This window comes from Emydura macquarii, unplaced genomic scaffold (assembly GCF_026122565.2).
Source record: "Emydura macquarii macquarii isolate MOO-44397 ecotype Brisbane River unplaced genomic scaffold, CSIRO-AGI_Emac_v2 contig_1119, whole genome shotgun sequence".
Lineage (NCBI taxonomy): Eukaryota > Metazoa > Chordata > Testudines > Chelidae > Emydura > Emydura macquarii.
In genome coordinates, this window is record NW_027131256.1 from 20,030,113 (window position 1) to 20,052,024 (window position 21,912).

The 21,912-nt window shown below is 41.0% G+C and overlaps 1 protein-coding gene across 4 annotated transcripts in view; it reads right to left on the bottom strand.

Moving 5' to 3' along the window:
• DCAF6 (DDB1 and CUL4 associated factor 6) overlaps positions 1-21,912 on the bottom strand; it is a 162,523-nt gene that overhangs the window by 41,794 nt on the left and 98,817 nt on the right. For all 4 annotated transcript variants that reach the window (XM_067546273.1, XM_067546272.1, XM_067546271.1 and 1 more), the window contains 4 exons: positions 9,920-10,031; positions 1,691-1,806; positions 548-631; positions 89-416 (listed from right to left, as the gene is read on the bottom strand). In XM_067546273.1, coding sequence (XP_067402374.1) covers positions 89-416; positions 548-631; positions 1,691-1,806; positions 9,920-10,031 — 640 coding nt within the window. The remainder of the gene's footprint in view (positions 1-88; positions 417-547; positions 632-1,690; positions 1,807-9,919; positions 10,032-21,912) is intronic.

The window sequence follows — 21,912 nt, forward strand, 5'->3', positions numbered from 1 at the left end:
CTTATTTTAAGGGATTGGGCATAAGTTCCTAGTTTCCCCTCAGAAAATACTGATGCCAAATAATAGAAAAGGAAAGAATTCTACTAACCTGTGTCCTGGTCCTCCTCGATACCTTGCACCAGGTATCAGAACAGGGTCATCATCACTATCATCAGTTTCTTGGAAAGCAGTGCCTCTCGTGGATGATTCTTCATGAGTTGCAAGCCCTGAAGAGTCTGGCTGTGGTGGAAGTTCATGGTTTGTATTATTTGGGTTGGCAGTGGACTCTGTACTTTGTTGACTTGAACTCTCTTGCTCTTTGCTTTTTTCACTTGAAGGTCCTTCCTCTGGGTTCCTACAGATGCTGTCAAGATTAAGATCATTTTCTCTTTCTGTACTGGTTCCAGGATGCTCTGATATATCCTTATCTGATACAGCTAACAGAAAAAGGCAATCAAAATTAGACACTGACAGCACTGATAGTTATAGTCCATTCAGGAAGACATTGTTACAAATGGTCATCTTCCCCTTTTTCAGACAACCTTATGAAGAAACAGCAGACACACACCTGATTCTGTTCTCTCTGCAGTTTCATCTATAGTTTGCAAATCTTCAGCACTTTTGACTTCCTCATGAAATTCTTTACGGACTCCTGAAATTAAACACCAGATCATACAATCATTTCAGTAACATGAGCATACACCTATAACTCCTGAACACTGGAATTACTACACTGGATCAGACGATTGGCTCATGTAGCCTGGTATGCTACTTCAGGTGGCCATATCTAATGCTTCAGAGGAAGGCAAAAAGACCCTATAAATCTACCTGCCAATTGTTCAGGTTGGTATATCAGAGAATGAAAGTGGGGTGGGGGATTCTTTCTTGGTCCATGCTACAAATCAAAATATGATCATACAAGTATTTTAGTAGCCAATGTGTTTTTAAAGTTGAAACAGAAGATGTGATAACTCACAGTTATGATTACTCAGAGTTCCAAAGGTTAATTAACTTATTTAAAGGTAATTTTCAATAATTTATTCATATTTCTTGGCATTTCTTTGGAAATCCTCACTATAGTACCTGATACAGCACTTGATGCAACTGCCTCCTGCAGTGAATCTAATACGTTGACTGAATTTAGAATAATACATTTTCTCAGACGTACTCAACACTGTATGCCCCTTTTATGAGCTGCCAATTTCAACTGTCCATTCATCAAATGGATTAACATAAGTGAAGATAGGGTTTTAAAATGTAAAATTTAATGCTGTTTAAAAGGTAACAACAGCCCTGAAGACTAAAGTCTCCTAATTACCCAGAGTACAGATGGTGGTACAAACCTTCTCTACCTCATCAATGTTCCTTAATTCTGGCCTAGAAGAAATGCCTCCTCACGATTCAGAGTAAAAACTATTCATTGTTCTCTCATAACACAAAGTAGTAAAGGACAAGAAGTTCAGAATTAAGAAAAACACTAGTTTCTTTCTTCAGTTGACAACTGTTCTGTAAAGTAAATAATTTGTTGCCTCTCTGAGTTCTGTTATCTGTTTTGCCTTCTTGGAAACAAATGACAAAAATAGTGTTCTGTTTGGGTTACATTCTGCCCTCGTTTCTGTATGTGTGTGACTCTCCTGAGTTCAGCTGTAGCCAGGAACATCTCAGAGTAGAATTTGGACCTTACCATTACAGGAATGACTATGTATCTTACTTGTTTCTTCGTTTTCTGGTGTTGACTTGTCTGAGCTTTGTGTTCTTACAGCTTCTTCCTGGCTTTCAGGTTTGCAGTGACTTCCACTCCCTCTAGAACTTGAAGCTGTGCTGCTCCTAACAAAAAACACATGTAAAATGGTTCAGTAACAAGGCAAACACACAAGATTCTGTTTTAAATCAAAGGGATAACAACATAACTACAACATATTACTTTAAGTAATTACAAAACAAACAATACAGGTAAAGACAGATATTTGGAGCCAAATTTTCAGAAGTGGCTTCTAAAATGTGGCCCTCATTTTATAAAGGCGGAATTCTTAAGGTCTTGATTAAGCAAAATACATGCCTGCATCTAATCTTATTTTTTGGTTGTTGTGTCTTGTTGTACAATGCGTTGCATTACCTTTTACAAATATTTTTGTATCATTGGAACATTATGTAATAAACTACAACAATGTTATTTAAGTAGTAGACCCCCAAATATATACTGAGATTTTTAGAATCAGGGCTAAAAAATGCAAAGCACATCTGTGTCATAACTTCACAGGTATTTATTGGTCATAGACTTGATGAATTAAGCATACTATATCAAGACAGGAACAGAAGCCTTAACATGTAGCTGTAGTAAGAAAAGGAAGAGACATGAACAAAGGCCTGGTCTAGACTTACTGGCAAATCTGGCAGCAGTCAACGGGAGTTACGCAAGCTACATATAGTAGCTTGCGTAACTTACGTCAACTTCCTAAATTCTCTTCTGCGTGCCATCTCCACTATGCTGTGATGACGGGAAATGTGTACCCGTCGACACAGTCCTAAGCTTTTTTTGGAGGTGGTTTTATTGAATTGTCTTCTGGATCGATTGAGCGGGTCTTCACTTCCACTCAATTGATCCGGATAAATCGATCTGATGGTGGCGAAGTTACCGCCATCAGTGAAGACATACCCTAATATGCACACGAATAATCAAAGTTCTCTCATAATGTCTATGTAACAATAAGCCACTCTTTTTAAGTTGTAATAACCCATTCATGTTTTAACCTAGACTGTTAACTTTCCAGAGCAAGGACCAGCCTTCTGCTGTGTTCCTTAAAATGCATAAATAGCCTCTGGCCATGCCACAAATAATAAACTAGTACAGGGACTAGAGAGGTCACCCTCAAAATATCAGAATTTAACGTAAGTTACCATTAAGTGGTATTTGAGATCTGTTTTCCCTCTACACTTAGAGTAGGTAATAACTGTGGGACATCTGTTGGCAAACGTTTTCTCTTTTTAAATGGGGAAAACAGCTCTTTCTTAATTAACATACAGAACTGGCTCCATTGTGTGTCCTTGGGACCAAAGTCTTCAAAGACCTTTAGAATAATTTTATCCTTATGAAACAAAGTTCTCTTCCTCCTGGGGTCACAGGTTATAAATTCACTTTGTTCCTCTTCTTGCTCTCAGCCTACAACAACCAAAACTGCAAGGTAATGGAAACCTTTCTGAGCACCATCTCAGTTAAAGTGGAAGTGAATATTCAGTCTTTCATCTCGTCCTTGTTTCTTTGTTGTTGGATTGGGAAAACTCATTCTTGTGGACAAGGAAGGAAATAAGACAGGTTGGATGATAAGTGGGGCTTTCAGGTCTATGAGGTGAGGTAGCCAGTCTCAGACTGAGAGAAGTCAATGGGACTTGATGCAGATATAAGGATCAGGGTTCAGGAGGTTATTTAGGTTAGGTTATTTAGGCTTTGCTGCACTCAGCAGTGCAACACCTAACTGATTTAGCAGCCTAAATCTCATTTTCAAAAGGGATTTAGGCACTTAGGAGCCCAACTCCCATTGTTAAGAAACAAATTTCAAATTGTAACAGGATACATACGTGTTTTATTTTTAGAATTGTAGTGTTTATTAAAAGTTAAATATTTTTCTCATTTTAAGAGCATGAGAGCCATTGTTCTTGGTATAATTACTCTACTATATTAAACAATAATTTTAAAAAATTAAGCCTGCCTCTTGCTAGCAGGGAAGGAAGACAATGAGTTATCATTGTTGTTCTTACTATTGGGAGACATTCAGCTACTGCAGTGATGGACATCGGTATAAAATAGAGGAGACCCAAGCCAGTTAGATAGATTACCCTCTAGTAATGTGCAGTAAGGGTAAGGATCAGTTTCCATGATGAATATACCTCAAAATTACATTATTTTTCAAACATTTGCATCTTACCTATTTCAAAAAGTGTTAAGGGCTAATACATCTAGTGCATATAATAAAATAATTACTTTATACATTTCACCTAAAATATGACGGGTTTTTTAAGTTTTAGGAGCACAGAACCCAGTCATTTAATATTACATATGTTTAATAGATTAAAAAATAAATAATGGAAGAGAATTTGTCTGTACCCAGAATTAATTAAGGATTGCAATTTGGCCATCTACACAGTAGTGAAATACAATATTCAGTTTCTGAAACCATTCATGTGGTTTCATCTCTGAAAAAGGAGAGCTTTAAGATAGAGATTTCAAACAAGAAACAGAAGACATACTAGCTGTGGGTTTGTTTGCTTGTTTTTTTATTTGTTTGGAGGAGAGATGGTTTACTATGGGATTGTCAGTTTAAGGAAACATCCATCAACATGCTTTATGTTGTGGACTAAAAAAAGAAGACAAACCATAACTACCCCTGGGTTACATACCAGTAACCAGAAGTCTCCCACTGTATAATCTCCTCCATTATTATTATTATTTGTATTGTGGTAGCACCTACCTAAAGGCCCCGTCAGAGATCAGGGCCCTGCTGTGGCAGTCATTGTACAAACTTATAACAGAAAGACAGAAAAAGTTTACTATGACAAATGGAATTTTAAAGAGCTAAACTCTATGAATTTTCCACAAGACCCACCTTGCTACAGTCTAGCACTCTAAGTTTCACATTTGACTTTGAATATGCACCATCAAATTGCTAGGCATCAACTGGCACTGCACCTCACCACATAAGCCCTCTGTTATTCCTATACAATGTAACCTATTAATGGAAGTGAATCCATGAAAAATAGTGATTGAAACTGGGTGCTAACCAATCAATTTTTCTTCTACTTATCACTCTTAGCAGACCGGCCATATCTATACTACAAACTTTGATTGATACAAGTTACGTCGGCATAAAGCTGCCACAGTAAGTATATTGCTTGTGTGTGAGAATAGTGGTCTCGTTGTGTCGGCGCTACGTGTGCTCACCGGGAATGCTTGTGTCAATGCACAGTGCAGTGCAGCATGGGTAGGTACCCCAATGCGCAACCCGCCATTGTCCAGCACTCTGTTTTTTGGGAAGTTTTGGCATTGCACAGTGGGGCAGAAGTGAGTCACACAGGGTGCTTGGGAACCAGGGGTCAACTTCTCAGGGTGCAACTGTCTTCATCCCACAATGTCATCTATATCATATAATTTTCATGCCCTTTAAAAAATCCCATGATCCCACATGGCCCTCCTTGCTGTTGCCATCTCTGACAGAAGCATGGAGCCTACACAGCTCTGCACCATCATCATAGTCATTGTAAGCACAGGAAACACAATCCTCTGGTATTCGCAGAGCCATAAGAAAAACGGAATGAGCAGGCAACGTGACAATTTCTTGGAGGACAGATTGCTGTGGGACACAGTGAGAACCAATTCAACGCTGTTGGTGGCATTCACGAAGCAGCTGCAGATGGTGGAATGCTGCTCCTGAGCCCAAGAAACAAGCACTGACTGGTGGGATCACATTGCAATGCAGGCTTAGGATGATGATCACTGGATGCAGAACTTTTGGATGGCAAGGCTACATTCCTGGACCTGTGTGCCAAGCTCACCCCAGCTCTCCAGCACGGGAATACCAAAATGACGGTGGAGAAGCAAGTGGCAATCGCACTGTGGAACCTTGCGGCACCAGATTTTTACCAGTCAGTGGGAAATCATTTTGGAGTTGGAAAATCCACTGTGGGGCTGTCATGCATGTGTACAGGGCTATTAATCATCTCCTGCAATGTGACTCTCAGCAATATGCAGGACATAGTAGATGTATTTTCAGCAAAGGGGCTCCCAAACTGTGATGGAACAACAGACAGCACATATATTCCTCTTTTGGCACCAGACCACCTAGCCACAGAGTACATCAACAGAAAAGGTTACTCTTCTATGGTTATGCGAGCATTGGTGGATCAGTAGGAACATTTCACTGTCATAAATGGTGGCTGGTCAGGGAAGGTGCTGGGTGCTCGCATCTTTAAGAACACAGGACAGCTCAGAAAGCTACAAGTAGGGACTGTCTTTCCTGACAGATGGATTACCATTGATGTTGTTGAAATGCCCACAGTGATCCTGGGGGACCCAGCCTACCCCTTACTCTCCTGGCTCCTGAACCCATACACCAGCCACTTTGACAGCACCATGGAAAGATTCAACTACTGGTTCAGCAGGTGCAGAATCACAGTTGGATGAGCTTTTCGTAGACTGAAGGGACACTGGCATTGTTCACTCACAAGACTGGATCTCAGTGAAAAAGACATGTCAATGATTATAGCTGCCTGTTGTGTCCTGCATGGTATCTGTGAAGCAAAGGTGGAAAAGTTGCCACTGGGATAGAGGTGAAAAGGCTGTCTGCTGAGTTTGAAGCACAAGACACAAGGGCTAGTAGAAGAGCTCAACAAGGAACCATATGGCTCAGGGAGGCTTTGAAAAAGCACTTCAACAAATGTGTTGTGGCATACTGTGTGCTATCTGTCCTTGCCGAATTGGGGCCTGTTAGGAATTGTGTGCTGCTTCGTGTACGTCAATGAATATAACACTGTCAATTTTGCGGTGCTTGCTGTACATTTATGATTATTACATTGCGTGCGTCTCTGATCCTGAGTTGTGTCAGACTTTACAGGAGGAAGTAAGTGGATGCTTTCAGAACTACTAGGCACCCTGCAACGTATGTTGTGATCTAATGAAGATGAATTATTTTCCAAATAATGCAATTTTATTCAGTAACAAAACCAGTGCAAAACAAAGTCTTCAATTTAAAAGCAAATACATTAAAGACTTAATATATTAATGGAACAGAACTTAACAAGGGGACCATTTTACGTACACATACAGCAACAATAGCTTTCAGTGTACATGAAACTTGCTGTGTCCTTAATGTCACCTAGCATGATGTGGCAGGGGTAGGAATGCAGCCCGATGCCACGTGGAATATTGGCAAAATATTGGTGCTGTAATGGAGTTCTCCATGGAGTGCAAAGGGAGGCAAGCCCATGATTGTTGAACTTGCAGGTCCACAAGAGTCTGCAGCATCAGCTTGTGCCAACACAGAAGCCCCATTATGTCCCTGGTGCGTCTCCCCTTCTTTTTCCTGCTGAGACTCCTGGGACTCTCTCCTCTCCACACTTTCCTTCTCCAGGCTGTCTGTAGCATTCACCCTTTGCTCATGGTCTGATGCAGTGCTGGTTCACAGGATCTCATTAAACATGTAATTCCAAGTCCTCCTCTTTCACCTTATTTGGCTCAAGTGTTCCATGGGTCTGGAGGGAGAAACCCTCAACACCGCAACAGCAAAAGCTGCAGATAAAACACATGGTGGTACTGTTGTCAATGCAGTCACAAGAGAAAGCAAAAGTTAAGATCCAAAATTCCCTTCCCTTGCTCACCTAAAGTTTTAAACAAGACATGCTTATTGACACTTCTGTTTTGGAGTGCTTATGTGCAGTACCACTCACATTACCAGCCCTGGTATGGCCTGCCAGCGGGGATGGAAATGAGGATGGAATTGCTTGGTTGTATGAAACTCTAGGGCAATGGCACTGAATACTGGTAACATTTTCCACAGGTGGTGGTTATTTTAGCTGCTCTCTCATGCCTGAAGGTAACAAAAGCAGAGACACCACAGCTGCTGCCGAAGCCACCCAGGTACATATGCTGCTAGCCTACATACTGCAATGGTGCCTGTCGAAATTATCGCTGACTGGTGTGGGAAAGTGTCCGATCATGGAGGAAGAAATAGCCATCCCTAGAAACCTTTGGGAGAGGATTGCAGAGAACCGCCATGAAAGTTTCATTGAGATCTCTCAGGAAGATGAAAGGGACATTCCTGTGTACATAAACAAACTGCTCCACACGGGCCCCCTTGCCTAATTCTATAAGGGAATTAAAAGCAGATAACACTACCTCTCTTTGTTGTACCACTACTACTTCTAGTACTAGTAAGTTAACAAAAAATCAATAGCTGTATCCTGTTAAACTGGGGACACCATCACTGTAAGGGTAAATAAATTTATACACTTACCCTAGGATCCTTCCCCTGCATCAGGCTCGCCCATGCTCGACTGCCGGGACTGACTGGACTGCAGTGAAGTCTCAAACAGGTACTGGCTCACAGCATAGCTGGACCCCCAGTCGCACATCCTCATTCCTGCTCTTCCTCCTCCACCTCCTCCTCACTATTCACACCAGTGGCCTGTGACTTGGGCTCCTGAGAGGCATCCATAGTGGTCTGCAGAGTAGTAGGGGGGTCTCCACCAAGTATGGCATGCAGCTCTTTGTAAAAGCATCAGGTTTGTGGCTCAGTATCAGATTGACTGTTGACCTCCCTGGCTTTCTGAAATGCCGGCTGCAGTTCCTTTACTTTCATGCAACACTGTTGCTGATCCCTTTCATTCCCATTCTCCTGCATCCACCATGCTATTTATTCAGAGATGTCAACGTTTCTATGGCTGGGCAATAGCTGTGCGAGCACAGCCTCTTTTCCCCACAGGCCCAAGAGATCCAATATCTCCTGTCTACTCCAGGCAGGAGCACTTATGGACTATGTAGCTGAAATGGTAAACTGCATACAACAATGGAGAGCTGGACAGTCAGGAAAAGGCATTTAAAAAATCCACAGGACTTTAAAGGAGAGTGGGGCCTTCCAGTCTCCGTGATCCTGGGCAGTGGAATTCATAATTGTGACCAGAGCGTTCAGAGTCATGCATTGTGGAACAGCTACTGGAGGACTGTTAGGGTTGACATAAATAACAGTGTCTACACTCACACTGCATTGGCCTCAGTAAACTGACCATGGCTCAACACCACTAGGGTGTCGCTGTAATGAGGTACTTACATCAGTGGGAGACAAATTTAAGCATAGACACATGCACCACTAGGTCGAAGTATGGTGGCTTATGTTGACCTAACTTGTAGTGTAGACCAGGCCTGAGAAGCAATGTCCCCTTCAAGGACAGGAGATAAGGGATGAATATCTAAAAAGCATCAACATAAAGAAAACATCTAAACTACTGTTTGCCCAAACTGCATGTCCATACAGACATGCACCTTACAAATGTTTGGGTACTCCAATTTGTAGTTAAGATTTCAAGACTATGTATCTGTGCAGCATGTTTTTAGATTAAAAGACAAGTAAACAAAAAGTTTAACAGACTTCTAAAGAGAAGATGTGTTTCCTTCTATACTCTTTTACAGACCCATGTGCAAGGGAGAGGTTTCCTTCTGGATACATGGAGCCTCTCATCTGATGGTTACCCCCCATTTCATACCACCCTTCAATTGCTCTTCAATTTAGTTGAGGTTCAGACATTTTCAAGCAGTGTTTGGATTTCTCCGTACCAACAAGGAAACAACGATCCTAAGGCAGTTCTCACTCCACAAATTTTAAATAGTTCTTTTAATAGCTGTGTAGACTCATTGTGTATTTCAAGAATAATTTGTCCCATAATTTTTTTCTGAAGTATTTTAAGATTTTTAGTTTAAAAATTCACAACACATTTCTGTAGATGTTGCCTCCTCTGAAACCTTCTTTAGCTAGAAGAATTAAAACCCATGGCATTCTAATATGGATGTACTCTTACAGAGCTGAGCCGTGTTTATAAAAAAAATACCTCAACTATTAAAAAGTTAATGACAAAAGCCACTGTTTCCTATTGTTTACATATTCCTTGTTATATATTTAAAGATTGATCAGAAAATATTTTGCCCACTTTTAAAATAATTTTTCCTGTGATGATTGAATGAAAATATAAGACAGAAAACAGTTTATTCCTAATTGGATGGTCACTACCACTGTAAAATACTATTACAAAACTATGAAATAGCAGGAAACAATACATAGTAAGCGGTATATATAATTGAAAGAATAAAACCATTTTAGGTAAACAAATGCTAATAAATGGAAAACTGCATTTACTAAAAGCTTTAAAAAAATAAATAAATAAATAAAAGACAACTTACCACTCATCAGTGAAGTCCAATTTTATTGTGCTTGTAGTTGTTCCTTCTGTACTGTAGTGCAAACTTAAAACTGGTTCACCAGTTCCTGCTTGTGGGTTCTGCTTTTCACTGTCTGTAAACAGGGGTTGATAAGATTTGAATGTGTGTCAGTAATTTATGTAAATCTGTTAAATAATAGAAGCACCTTCAGAAGTGAATGAAGATAACAAAAAATTTCTCTCCAATACAATCTGTTTTAAAGTTAGACACAAACAGCCCGAACAAAAAGTTAAATGCTTTGAAGTGATCACACTAAATTTGTACTTTGCAAAGCTTAGGGATTAGCCTAAAAATATAACGATTTGTATTTACAAGAGTAAAGAGGGCATATGCCGTCCTTAGATTTGTGCATAAGATTCCTTCTAACTTACACAGGAGCCATACATAGAATCATAGGAATGTAGGGTTGGAAGGGACCCTGTGAAGTCATTAAGTCCAGTCCCCTGTGCTGACATAGGACATCAAGTGAACCTAGACCATTCCTAACAAGTGTTTGTCCAACCTGTTCCTAAAAATCTCCAATGATGGAGATTCCACCACCTCCCTTGGAAGCTTATTCCAGAGTTCAACTACCCTTAGAGTTAGAAAGCTTTTCCTAATATTTAAATCTCCCTTGCTGCAAATTAACCTGACTACTTCTTGTCCTAAACTCAATGGACATGGAGACCAATTGATCAGTGTCTTCATTATAACAGCCCTTAACATATTTCAAGACTTATCAGGTCCACCCCTCAGTCTTCTTTCCTCAAGACTAAACATGCACAGTATTCTTCCCCACATCTATCCTCACAGATAAGGTTTTCTAAAACTTTTATAATTTTTATTGCTCTTCTCTGCTGTCTCTCCAATTTGTCCACATATTTCCATATTTCCACCAGAATCGGACACAGTACTTCTGCTGAGGCCTCACCAGTATCAAGTAGAGTGGTATAATTACCTCCAATGCCTTACATATTAATTAATCCTGTTGATACACCCCAGAATGATATCAGCTTTTTTCACAACTGCATCACATTGTCGACTCATTCAATTTGTGATTCATTATGACACTCCCCTCCCCCCCGCTCCCCTGGTTTCTTTTCAGCAGTACTACCACCTAGCCAGTAATTTCCCATTTTGTAGTTGTGCATTTGATTCTTCTTTCCTAAGTGAAGTACTTTGCACTCGGGTTTACTGAACATAATTTTTTTATTTCAGACCAATTCTCCAATTTGTCAAGTCATTCTGAATTCTAATTCTGTCCTACAAATTGCTTGCAATTGCTCCATTACCCAAATCGTTAATGAAAATATTGAATAGTACTGGATCCAAGACTGAACCTGTGGCACCTGACTACATATGTGCTCCCAGTTTGACAGTGAAACATTGATAACTTTTTGAGTACCATCTTTCACCCAGCTGTGCACTCACTGTATAGTAATTCCATCTAGACCACATTTCTCTAGTTTGCTTATGAGAATGTCATGTGGGATTGTCTCAAAAGCCTTATTAAAATCAGAATATATCACGTCTACAGCTTCTCTCCACCCACTAGATCAATAACTCCGTTGAAGGAAATTTGGTTGGTCTGGCATGATTTGTTCTTGACAAATCCACCACTATTCCTTATAACCCTATTATCCTCTTGGTGTTTACAGAATCATTTTTTAATAATTTGTTCCAGTATCTTTCCAGGTATTAAAATTAAGTTGACTGGTTTACAATTCTCCTTTTTAAAGGTAAGAACAAATATTTGCCCTTCTCTAGTCCTCTGAGACCTTGCCATCCCCCATGAGTTCCCAAAGATAACTGCTAACAGTTCCGAAAATGCTTCAGCTAATTCCTTAAACATCTCAGAATGAATTTCATGAAGAACCATTGACTTGAACACATCCAACTTATCTAAATATTCTTTAACCTGTTCTGTCCCTATTTTGGCTTGTGTTCCTTCCCCTGTGATTTGGTCCTTTGTGAGCAGGACTTTGGATATCTACTATCGAACTATTAGACAATTAATGGTGTTTATAAGAACTGGTGTTCAACCTTTTCTGCTTGAACACAGAACATATTTCAAAAAGATCAAGGAGCTACAACAATATACTAGGCAAATTCTGACCCTTATTACTTCACCTGCACTGAGTGGAAACCATCGACAAATACCTCAGACTGCAAATATCCTTAGAGATTTGTATGCCCTATGGGTGCTCCACTACTTGCCCTTCTTCCCCACATCTCAAAGATCTACAATAACTGCACAGGGTGAGCAACCTTTCTTTCTTCTTCAACTAGTATCCTTATGGGTGCTCCACATCAGGTGAACCCCCAGCAGTATCCTCATAAGGAGGAGGGATCTTCAGCACAGAGGAAAGAACTAAGGTGTAGTGCCTGCAGAAGGTATGTACCAAAGACCACGTAATAGATCTGAAGATCTCAGATACTGGAACATTTTTAAGTAGAGCCACAGATGTAGATTGTGACCTCATCAAGTGAGCTGACACGCCAGCAGGGGATGGAATGCTGGCAACACTGTCAAGCTATAATACACTCCAAAATCTATTTCAATAGTGTTTGGATAGAAATAGCAGAACCTTTAGATCCATCTGCAAACTAAACGAAGAGTCTAAGAGATTTACAAAACTATTAGTCCTATCTAGATAGAAGGCTAACAACCTCCTGACCTCTAGCATGTGGAAGGTGGTCTCCAGGTTGCTGTTTTATGGCTTTGGAAAGAAAACTGATAGGTAAATGATCTAATTTGTATGAAACTCAAAGACACTTGTGGAAGAAATCTGTGATGTGGTCATAAGCAAAGTCTGACCTTCTACAATATTGTGAAAGGAAGGTCTGTCATGAAGGCCCCAATCTCTCCAGATTTGGAGACACCATTCTGGAATTCAAACCAGTGACTAATCTCTGCTTTTGAAGGTAAGTATTTCTGGTACAATTTTTCTTACTATTAAATAATATCTCTTGTACTTCTGCAGAACAGATCGGCTAATGCGACAAGCTATCAAGAAGCACACTTTGAGTTGGAGATTGCTCAGATCCCATGGGACACAGTATTCAACCAGTGCTTTGGGAGTGGAGTTCAGGAATGATTGGAAGATTTATTGCTGGATAAACAGTGAGGCAAAACAGGTAAGGAAACCAGGCCTGCCTCGACCAAGCTGGGGCTATTATGGTCTTGTCCTGTCTGATTTTGTTCACCACTAAGAATCAGAGGTGTTGAGGGAAATGCATAAAACAGCTTCTTCATCCATGAGAGGAGGAACACATGCCCCATGCAATCATGACCTAAATCTCCCCTTCAACAAAACAGATGGCATTTTTTATTCATAATTGCAGCGAAAAGGTCCACTTCTGGAAATCCACATGTCTGAAATATGAAGACAAGAACCTGGGAATCCAACTCACATTTGTAATCTTGAGAAAAACACCTGCTGAGAACACTGGATATGATATTTGCCTGCCAGGAGATACAGTACTGAAATTCTTATGCAATATTTTATGTACCAGTTCCAAAACTTCATTGATTTGGCACAGAGGGAAGGGGATCTCGCTCTGCCCTACCCATCATTATAGAACATGCAGCCATGTTGTCTGACATTGATAGACCTGTGTCTGATGAAAGGCAGAAAATGAAGGCAGGCATTTCTGGCCATTCTGAGCTCCAATAGATTGATATAGACTAAAGAGTGGATTCTTGGGATGACCATCTGCCCTTTACTGTTAGAGCATCGAGGTGCACCCCCCCATCCTAACAGATATGTACTGAGGCTATGATTATTGGTGGCATTGGTTGAAGGAAGGGGATCCCAACCCCTACATTACAATGAACCTTCCATCAGTCTAGACAGAATTTGACTTGTTGAGGAACTGACACTTTTTGTCTGTTGCTTATCTGTTTGGCAAGTAAAATGATCTGAACCACCTCTGGAAACAGCGAAGACTTAATCTTGCATGTTCTGTCACAAAAGTGCAAGCCGCCATGTGACCTAGAAGTTGATGACATTTTCTGACTGAAGTCTGGGGGCTCCCTTGAACAGTTCTGACAAGATCTGATTGTGTCATGAATCTATCCATGGGAAGGAAGGCCCTTGATGCCAAGAAATCCAGGGATGCCCCTATAAATTGTGCGCTCTGAATGGGAGTCAGCGTGGATTTTCCCATGTTCAACTGACAAACCAAGTCTAAGAACACAGAAAGCTCTTTCCATGTGATGGACAACACACCTTGGTATAACTGACCCTTCAGCAACCAATCAACAAGGTATGGGAATGCTATGATCGCTGGATAATGCAGGTAGGCAGCCATCACCAAGAGAACCTTTGAAAGCACTCTTGGAACTGAGGAAAGACCAAATGGAAGTAGCCAGTACTAAAAATGATCCTGGCCTATGACAAAAAGCTGGAACTTTCTGTTGGACAGAAACCAATCCCCTGAATCTGGAGAAGGAATTACAGCTGCCAGAGTCACCACCCTGAACTTGTGAGACATCACAAATTTGTTTAGACTTAGATCCAAGATTGGTCTTCACCCTCAGTTTTATGCGTCGGCACGAGGAAACATCTCAAAGAGAAGCACCTTCCCCTCTGCTGAGCAGGAACTGGTTTTATCATCCCTAAACGAAGAAGGGAGCTTATCTCCTGTCTTAATAGGAACTCATAAGAAGAGTCCCTGAAGAGGGACGGGAAAGGGGAATGAGAAAGAGGGAGGGAGGTCAAATGAACAGTGTAGCCCAATGATACTATTTTCAATACCCATTTGTCTAAGGGGATACACTTGTTGGAAATGGAGAGTCGGTCTCCAAATGGGAGGAGGTGAGCAAATCGTTGTAGTTAACAGGGGAAAGGGCCCAAAACTCAATCATCCTGTCAAAACTGACACTTCAAAGATGAAGCCTGCTGAAAACTTGTGTTGGGTAGGTTAGAGGATCTTTTTCTCTAGAACCTACATCTCTTTCTAGGAGGTTCTGGCAGTCTCTGAAAACCAGGGAATTGCATCAGATGGGATCTTTGAGCAGTTTGTGATCTACTGAATTTTCTTTTGTTCACAGGAATGTAGATGCCTAATGAATGTAATATAGCCTTGGAGTCTTTAAGAGTATGCAACAACTCATTAGTATTCTCCACAAACAACTTCAGACCATCAAACAGGAGAATCTCTACCGTATTGTGGACTTTTCTAGGGAAACCAGCCAACTAGCCAGGAAGCTCTGCACATCACTACTGCTGTGTAGATGGAACAGGTGCAGTATATGCAGCATCAAGAGCTGCCTGAAGAGATGTCCTGGCCAGTATTTGTCCTTTAGCAATGGTAGTCTGAAATTGTTCTCTTTAATCTAGAGGAAGGTGTTGAATACAGGAGCCAAATTTTGCAAAATTTGTAAAGTTGTATTTGGCCATCAGAGCTTGGTAATTCACAATGCAGAATTGCAAGGTTGCTAATGAGTAAGATTTTTCTCCCCATGGACTTATACCTGTGCTGTTCACCCTGTTTGTCAAACACCAGAGAGATGGGTGGAGGGGGAGAAAATAGGAACTAAATCATAATACTTTTTCTTGGCTCTCTTATACATGGCTATTATGGGTAACCAGGGTTTGCAAATGGTTTTTGCAGGCTCCAGCACTGATAGGAAGGGTAACTCTAGATGGTGTCACAGAGTAAAGAATATCCAACAGCTCGTGTTGGGATTCTTTGACTTCAAGAGATATCTGTAAGGAGTCTGCCACCCATTTAATGAGATCTCCAAACTGCCAAAAATCATCTGTCATAGATGAAGGAGAAGGCATTACCACCTCATCCGATGTAGATGCTGAGATGGTACTCTGCGGTGTAGCTTTTTTAGCCACCCTGATCTCTTGATCCTGAAATGTTTCCTTCTGCTGCAGGGGAGGAGAAGCTTGAGATTATCCCAATTATTATCCCAATGGAAAGAGGGTCAGGGCCTTGGATAACTGTCATCAATAAGCTGCCCAGGGATTCCTATATGGCCACTGAGGACCACAAGAGGAGGGGGTGGCACCCAAGGTTGCTCCCACCAGAAGCAATGTCATCTCCGGATGTCTTCCCTGTCTCTTTGAGAAAGGGGACTTGTATACGAGCACATAGGAGAACCCTGAACAGAGATCAATGATACTGAAAGGAGATCTCCATCATCATTGTCTTCTTCCTCTTAAAGGAGAGTTTCAACCAAAAAGTGAGGTGACAGTACTGGTGATGTATAAGGGTCTGGAAACCTAGAGGTTTTCAGTACCAAGAAATGCTCGGTACCTGTCAGGAATGGAGACTCTGGCTCAGCAGTCACCGATAAGTTCTTCAGATACCAAAAGTTTTACGGCACCAAGTGAAGTTGTGGCACCAACAGAATGTTATGCTTGTCCCTGCAGGACAGTATCAGGGTTTTAAGGTGGCACTGATGTAGGTGGAGGATTAGTCTTGCATGGTACTGAAGAGCTCAATAAGGATATGAGGAGATGGATTAAGTCTGACAGTACCAATCCTCTGTTTGCTCACTCTGAACATCTCCACTAGACGGTACCGGAGCCTTCCCAGAACCATGTTTACTCTTAGAGTGGTTATCGAAGGAACCTTCGTTGGTACCAAAGGAATCTTTACCTTTGCAGTACTAAGCCTCAAGGAGGAAGTCTCTGAGGCTGTTGACCTGGTCAGAGAGCAAGGTCTTTTTGAGGTGGGTACCTTAATAGGGAATTAGGGGTTCTCTTCTAAGCTCTTTAGAGGAGGTCTCTGAGGCTTCCCCCTATCTAAAAGAGTGTTGCGCTGAGGTCGATGGTGCTAGAGACCCTGGCAACACACGTATGGGGGGGTTCTCCTGACCTGGCTCTGAAGTGGGTCAACATTAACAGTCGCAGCTTGATTCCCCAGTTCTTCTATGCCCTGAATTTGAGGGCTAAACAGAAATTACACTTCTGCGGAATGTGCGATTCTCCCAGGCAGTGAACATACTCACAGAGTCCATCACTGAATAGGATATTCTGTCTGCACATGAACCAATGTTTAAACCTCAATGAACCAGGCATGCCCCTGATAGGGAGGATTTTCTGGGATGAAATTAAATCACCTTTCAATAACTAGTAACTAACTGCTAATACTAATAAGCTAAATAAACAACTAAGTAGACGGAATTCAGCAAGCAGCCGCGGCACACATAATGCTGACATGCTAAGCTAAGTCTCAGGTCAAGGCAGTTGAGAAGGAACTGAGGGTGGTTTGCCTGTTCAGCAGGATTCAGCCTCAGCGGGGGCACGAGGATATTAACAGTGCATTCACAGGCCAAACGGACACTGCTGATGAAAGGCTCCAATCAAAGGCATGTGGGGTGCATGCGCACCTCAAGTGGAGCACCCATAGAGACATTACTCGAAGAAGAACAAACAAGTCTGTGTGAAAGAAAAATACTAGTTTTAAACACAGATAGCTGTTCTAATAAAGACAGCAAGAACAATAGAAAACAAATGGAAGGAAAATGGATATGATTAAATATGATATTTTAAAAGCATTCTCCAGGATAAAAGTTCTCTTTTGAGACAAAGAGCCAACTGATAAGTACAGTGTTAACCTCTAATGACTGATGTAATGTTAAAGCATAAACTGCTTGTTTTTAAATGGACAAACTATGTACATGCACAGCTCTCTGTTGCATTTTGTTTGATAATAATTGTACACTAGTGTCTTTCATCTGAGAAGCTCAAAGAACTTTGACATACAAATTTTAATTAAGCATCACAACACCCCTCAGAGGTAGGAAAGTGCTAATACCCCTGTTTTATAAGTGGGTATGCTGAGGGAGGCTCAGTGACTTACCCAAGGTCATACAATGACAAAGCTGGAAATAGAACTCATAGGTCCTGTCAGTTTGCCAGTATCAAATAGTCTAATCTTTTTATTTCACAACCATCTGAACAGCAGTGTTAGTCAGGTTCTGTGATTTTTTTTCAGAGTATAGAAACTTGATCATGACAACAACAGCTTTGCTAGTAACAAAACCTCAACCCTGTTGCATGGAAAAATATTTAAGTTGTCATTCTCAATTTTAATAAGAAGTTAAAGTAGCATATCTCCTATTGCTTTTCCAGTCTGGATTTCTGTTTTAAATCTCTAGTTCAAAGCTGCAATGGACAAAATGATAATGCAAGTTGAGCAGCAGATTTTAAAACTACAACATAACTCACTGAACAATGGCAATATTTCTTGTGTGATCATTCTAAAACAAGGACTCAAGAATCACTCTACATACACACAATTTACTATAAGTATATATTCACACGTATATATACTCCCCAAGTAAAAAATGCCTACTGAAACAATAAGGGCCAGAATTCTGGCATTGAATACATATGTAAAACTTCCCTTAAAGTTAACGGAAGCCATAAACTAATACATCTGCAAGCATAATTTGATCCTGAACATACATGTGTGTATACACTGTTGACAGATGGAAATCACTCAGGGTATCAGCATTATAGTCATTTGGTCTGAAGAATTTTAAAAATGTTAAATATGTACTTTTTACACATTCTGAATACAAATAAAAGTTTTTAAAATGTTGAAAATATATGAAGTATGAAAACACAGCTAAAATTAAGATAATTTCCTGTGAAATTGTCCGTTTTGTATAATGCTTTGTAATAATTATACATGAGCCTCACCATGGTAACCTCTGCACAATGCAGAGCTCATGGCTGCTCTAAAATACAGCTTGCAGCTGCCTTATTCTTTTAGTGTGGGGTGAGGAGAAAACTGATCAAATGCAGGGTTTTTTGCTGCTGAAATCAATCTGTCTATTCAAAGAAGATATGAGTTCAAGAAAACGTGGTTGTGTGCATTTACATTTTGATTAAAAATATGTACATTTATAAATAAATAGATATTATACTTGCATTCATGGCAAGTTGTCAGCACACACCATTTGGTATCACAAAATGTGAATATCCTTACTATACAAGCAGAAAGTAGTGAATAAACCAAAACAGAGTATGAAGCACCTCATCAGGAAAAGGGAACAGAAAAGTAGCTTGTGGAATCCTTCTCTGCTCTCCACCCTCATCAGCCAGACAAGGGAGGAGATTTCCTCACTTCAGCAGCTGGTTAGGAATGGAAAAAAGAGATACTATCCTGACAGGCATTTGAGATGGACACAAAATAATAAGTGCAATATCCTGACATTGCTCTGGGATGTTCGTCTCAGTGTAAAAATAATCAATATTGCTGAATCATAAAGCCACCACTATATATATTACTGCATACCACTGGGTGAAATTCTATGGCCTCTGTTTTGAAGGTCAGACTAGATTGTCATAATGGTTCCTTCCGGCTATAAACATCACAAATTATTCCAGGATACGGCAAGGTAGGTGTCTCTGTCTCCATCTGCTGTTGAAGTAGTTCTTCAAGACTGAGTACACATAGGCACTCCTTTAAATAAATCATCTAGAGAGCAATAAGAACAGCTAGCAGAGTTTTTAAAAACGGAATTTGTTAAGTGTTCAGAGGAAAAAGTGGGGAAGGATATAGCTGCGAAAATAGTGGTAAACTTTCAATTGCTATTTCCTGGGTTTTTTCCCATTATAAAATTCTCATTATAGGAAGTTGTACATGTTCTGTGATTAAACAGAGAACTTCGGTCTCCAGAGCTATTAGCCTATTCATAACCACTAACAAACAAGATAACAGGCAATCATCAAAGGTAACAAGTAGCCAATCAATACTGCTAAATTGTTCCCAATTCCTTGCAATCTACTCTGAAGATGTATGCCTGTAAGACCAGCAGTCCTCTGTTTTACAGCAGCACACCTGACATAAATTGTGGTATCAGTTATGACTGTACTATTTCATATTGCGCTTTGCCATGAAGAAATGTTACAGGACGAAGTCTACCTTCCATTTCCTTTTAAGCAAAAAGAGGGCACTTCTACCGCCCTTTGTAATTAGAAAAATTTGGAATTGAAATATTGTCCTCAATCATGCAAAAAGAAAGAGAAACTACACTAAAAATCCACTTATTTGCTCACAAAACTACCTCTGTGAAAAACACATTCACAAACGTTCCAGCTTTGCTCTGTGCAATACTAACAGTATAGAGGCATGATAACAGATCGTATTTGGCCCAGTTGGAAGTTAGAGACTAAGGGCTCTACTCTGCTATGTATTAGGAGGCATCTCAGTTTGTGTGTAAATTAAAGGTAATCCACAAAAATTTTACAAAAACATGTAAAATTGTTTGTGCGCTCAGAAAGAAAGTATAAAGCTTTAAAAACATATAATTAGCAATATAGTTTAATGGAGTCTGATAATCATGTATACTCCCACATCCTGAGAATTCTGAAGTCCCTTCCTGCTTCCAGCTGCCACGCTGTCTGCATCAAGATCTCTCCCTCTGATCCCACCACTCCATTCATCACTCAACCCAACTATAACCTCCCATCTCCAGGAAAAGCAGGTCAATAGTGTCAAAATATAAAGGCAGTAGTGGTCATTTTAAGACATTTTTGGGAGAAAAAAAATGTAAAAATGTTCCCGTCTAAGTGGGAGGGTCAAAATGTAATGAATTTCAGGGGACAGGAGTTCCATACTGAGGCTCACAACAACAAAACCACTATCACGAACTGATTTCAGATGCAATGGTGGAAACCCTAAATAGGGAAAATACCAATCAACACAAAGCTCAAGCGGACTTATGGATTTTCGGAAAGAAAACCAATACGAAGATGTCTTGGCTGATATGAAACTGAGACACTACCTTTGGTAGGAAGACTGGGTGGGGTTGCAGCTGGACCTTGTTCTTAAAGAACACTTTGTAGGGAGGCTCTCATGTGCAGGCCCTGATTTCAGGAACTTGTCTAGTCAACGTGATTGCCACCAAGAAGGCAACCTTCAATGAGAGAAGGAGAAGGCAGCAGGAGGCCTACAACTTGAAGGGGGGCCCCCCATGAGCCTAGATAGATCTAAATTCAAGTCCCATGGTACAGTGGGCTGTCTATCTTGCGGGTAGACTCTTTCCAGCCCTTTGAGAAACCTAACTGTCATCTCATTTGAGAACACCAACCTGTCGCTCACCCGGGGGTGGAAGGCTGAAATAGCTGCCAAGTGAACCTTTATAGACAAGAGCACCAGGCCCTGATGCGTTAGGTGGAGCAAATAGTCCAATATGGACTGCAGAGATGAATGAGACAAAGGTTTCACTAAATTGCCCAGCACATGAAAAACTTCCACTTGACTACGTAAGTCGCTCTGGTGGATGGCTTTCTACTGCCTAGCAATACCTTGCAAACCTGCTTTCTGAGCAGGTTTGCTCCTCGGGATTTAACCATGCAGCGAACAAGCTGTCAGCTGTAGGGCAGCAAGGTTCAGGTGAAGCAACCTGCTGTGGTTCTCTGAGATCAGATCCGGCTGGAGCAGAAGCTATAGGGGCTCTGCTACTGAAAGATCCAGCAATGTGCCAAACCAATGCGGGCGAGGCCACACCGGTGCTATGAGAATGGTCTTTGCCTTGTCCTGCCTAATCTTTAGAAGGACTCTGTGAACCAGAGGAATTGGAGGGAAGGCATACAGGAGACGATGTGACCAAGAAGGAGACTATGTGACCAAGAGATCAGGAAGGCATCTGAGATAAAGCTCAGACTGTGCCCATTCAGTGAGCAGAACTGAAGGCACTTCCTGTTCTGCCTGGGGATAAACAAGTCCACCTGGGGAAATCCCCGCTTTGGGAAGATAATCCGGACGACCTCCAGATGGAGAAACCATTCATGGTGAGAGAAGGACGTCCTGCTGAGGCAATCTGCCAGCACATTTTGTGTTCCCGGGAGATTTGCCGCTTCCAGGTGGATGTTGTGTTCCACACAGAAATCCCACAAGCACAGAGTGTACTGGCACAAGGCCAAAGACTGCGCCCCTCCTTGCTTGTTGATGTAAAACATGGAGGTTGCTTTATCTTGTCAAAACCTGCTCTACCACAC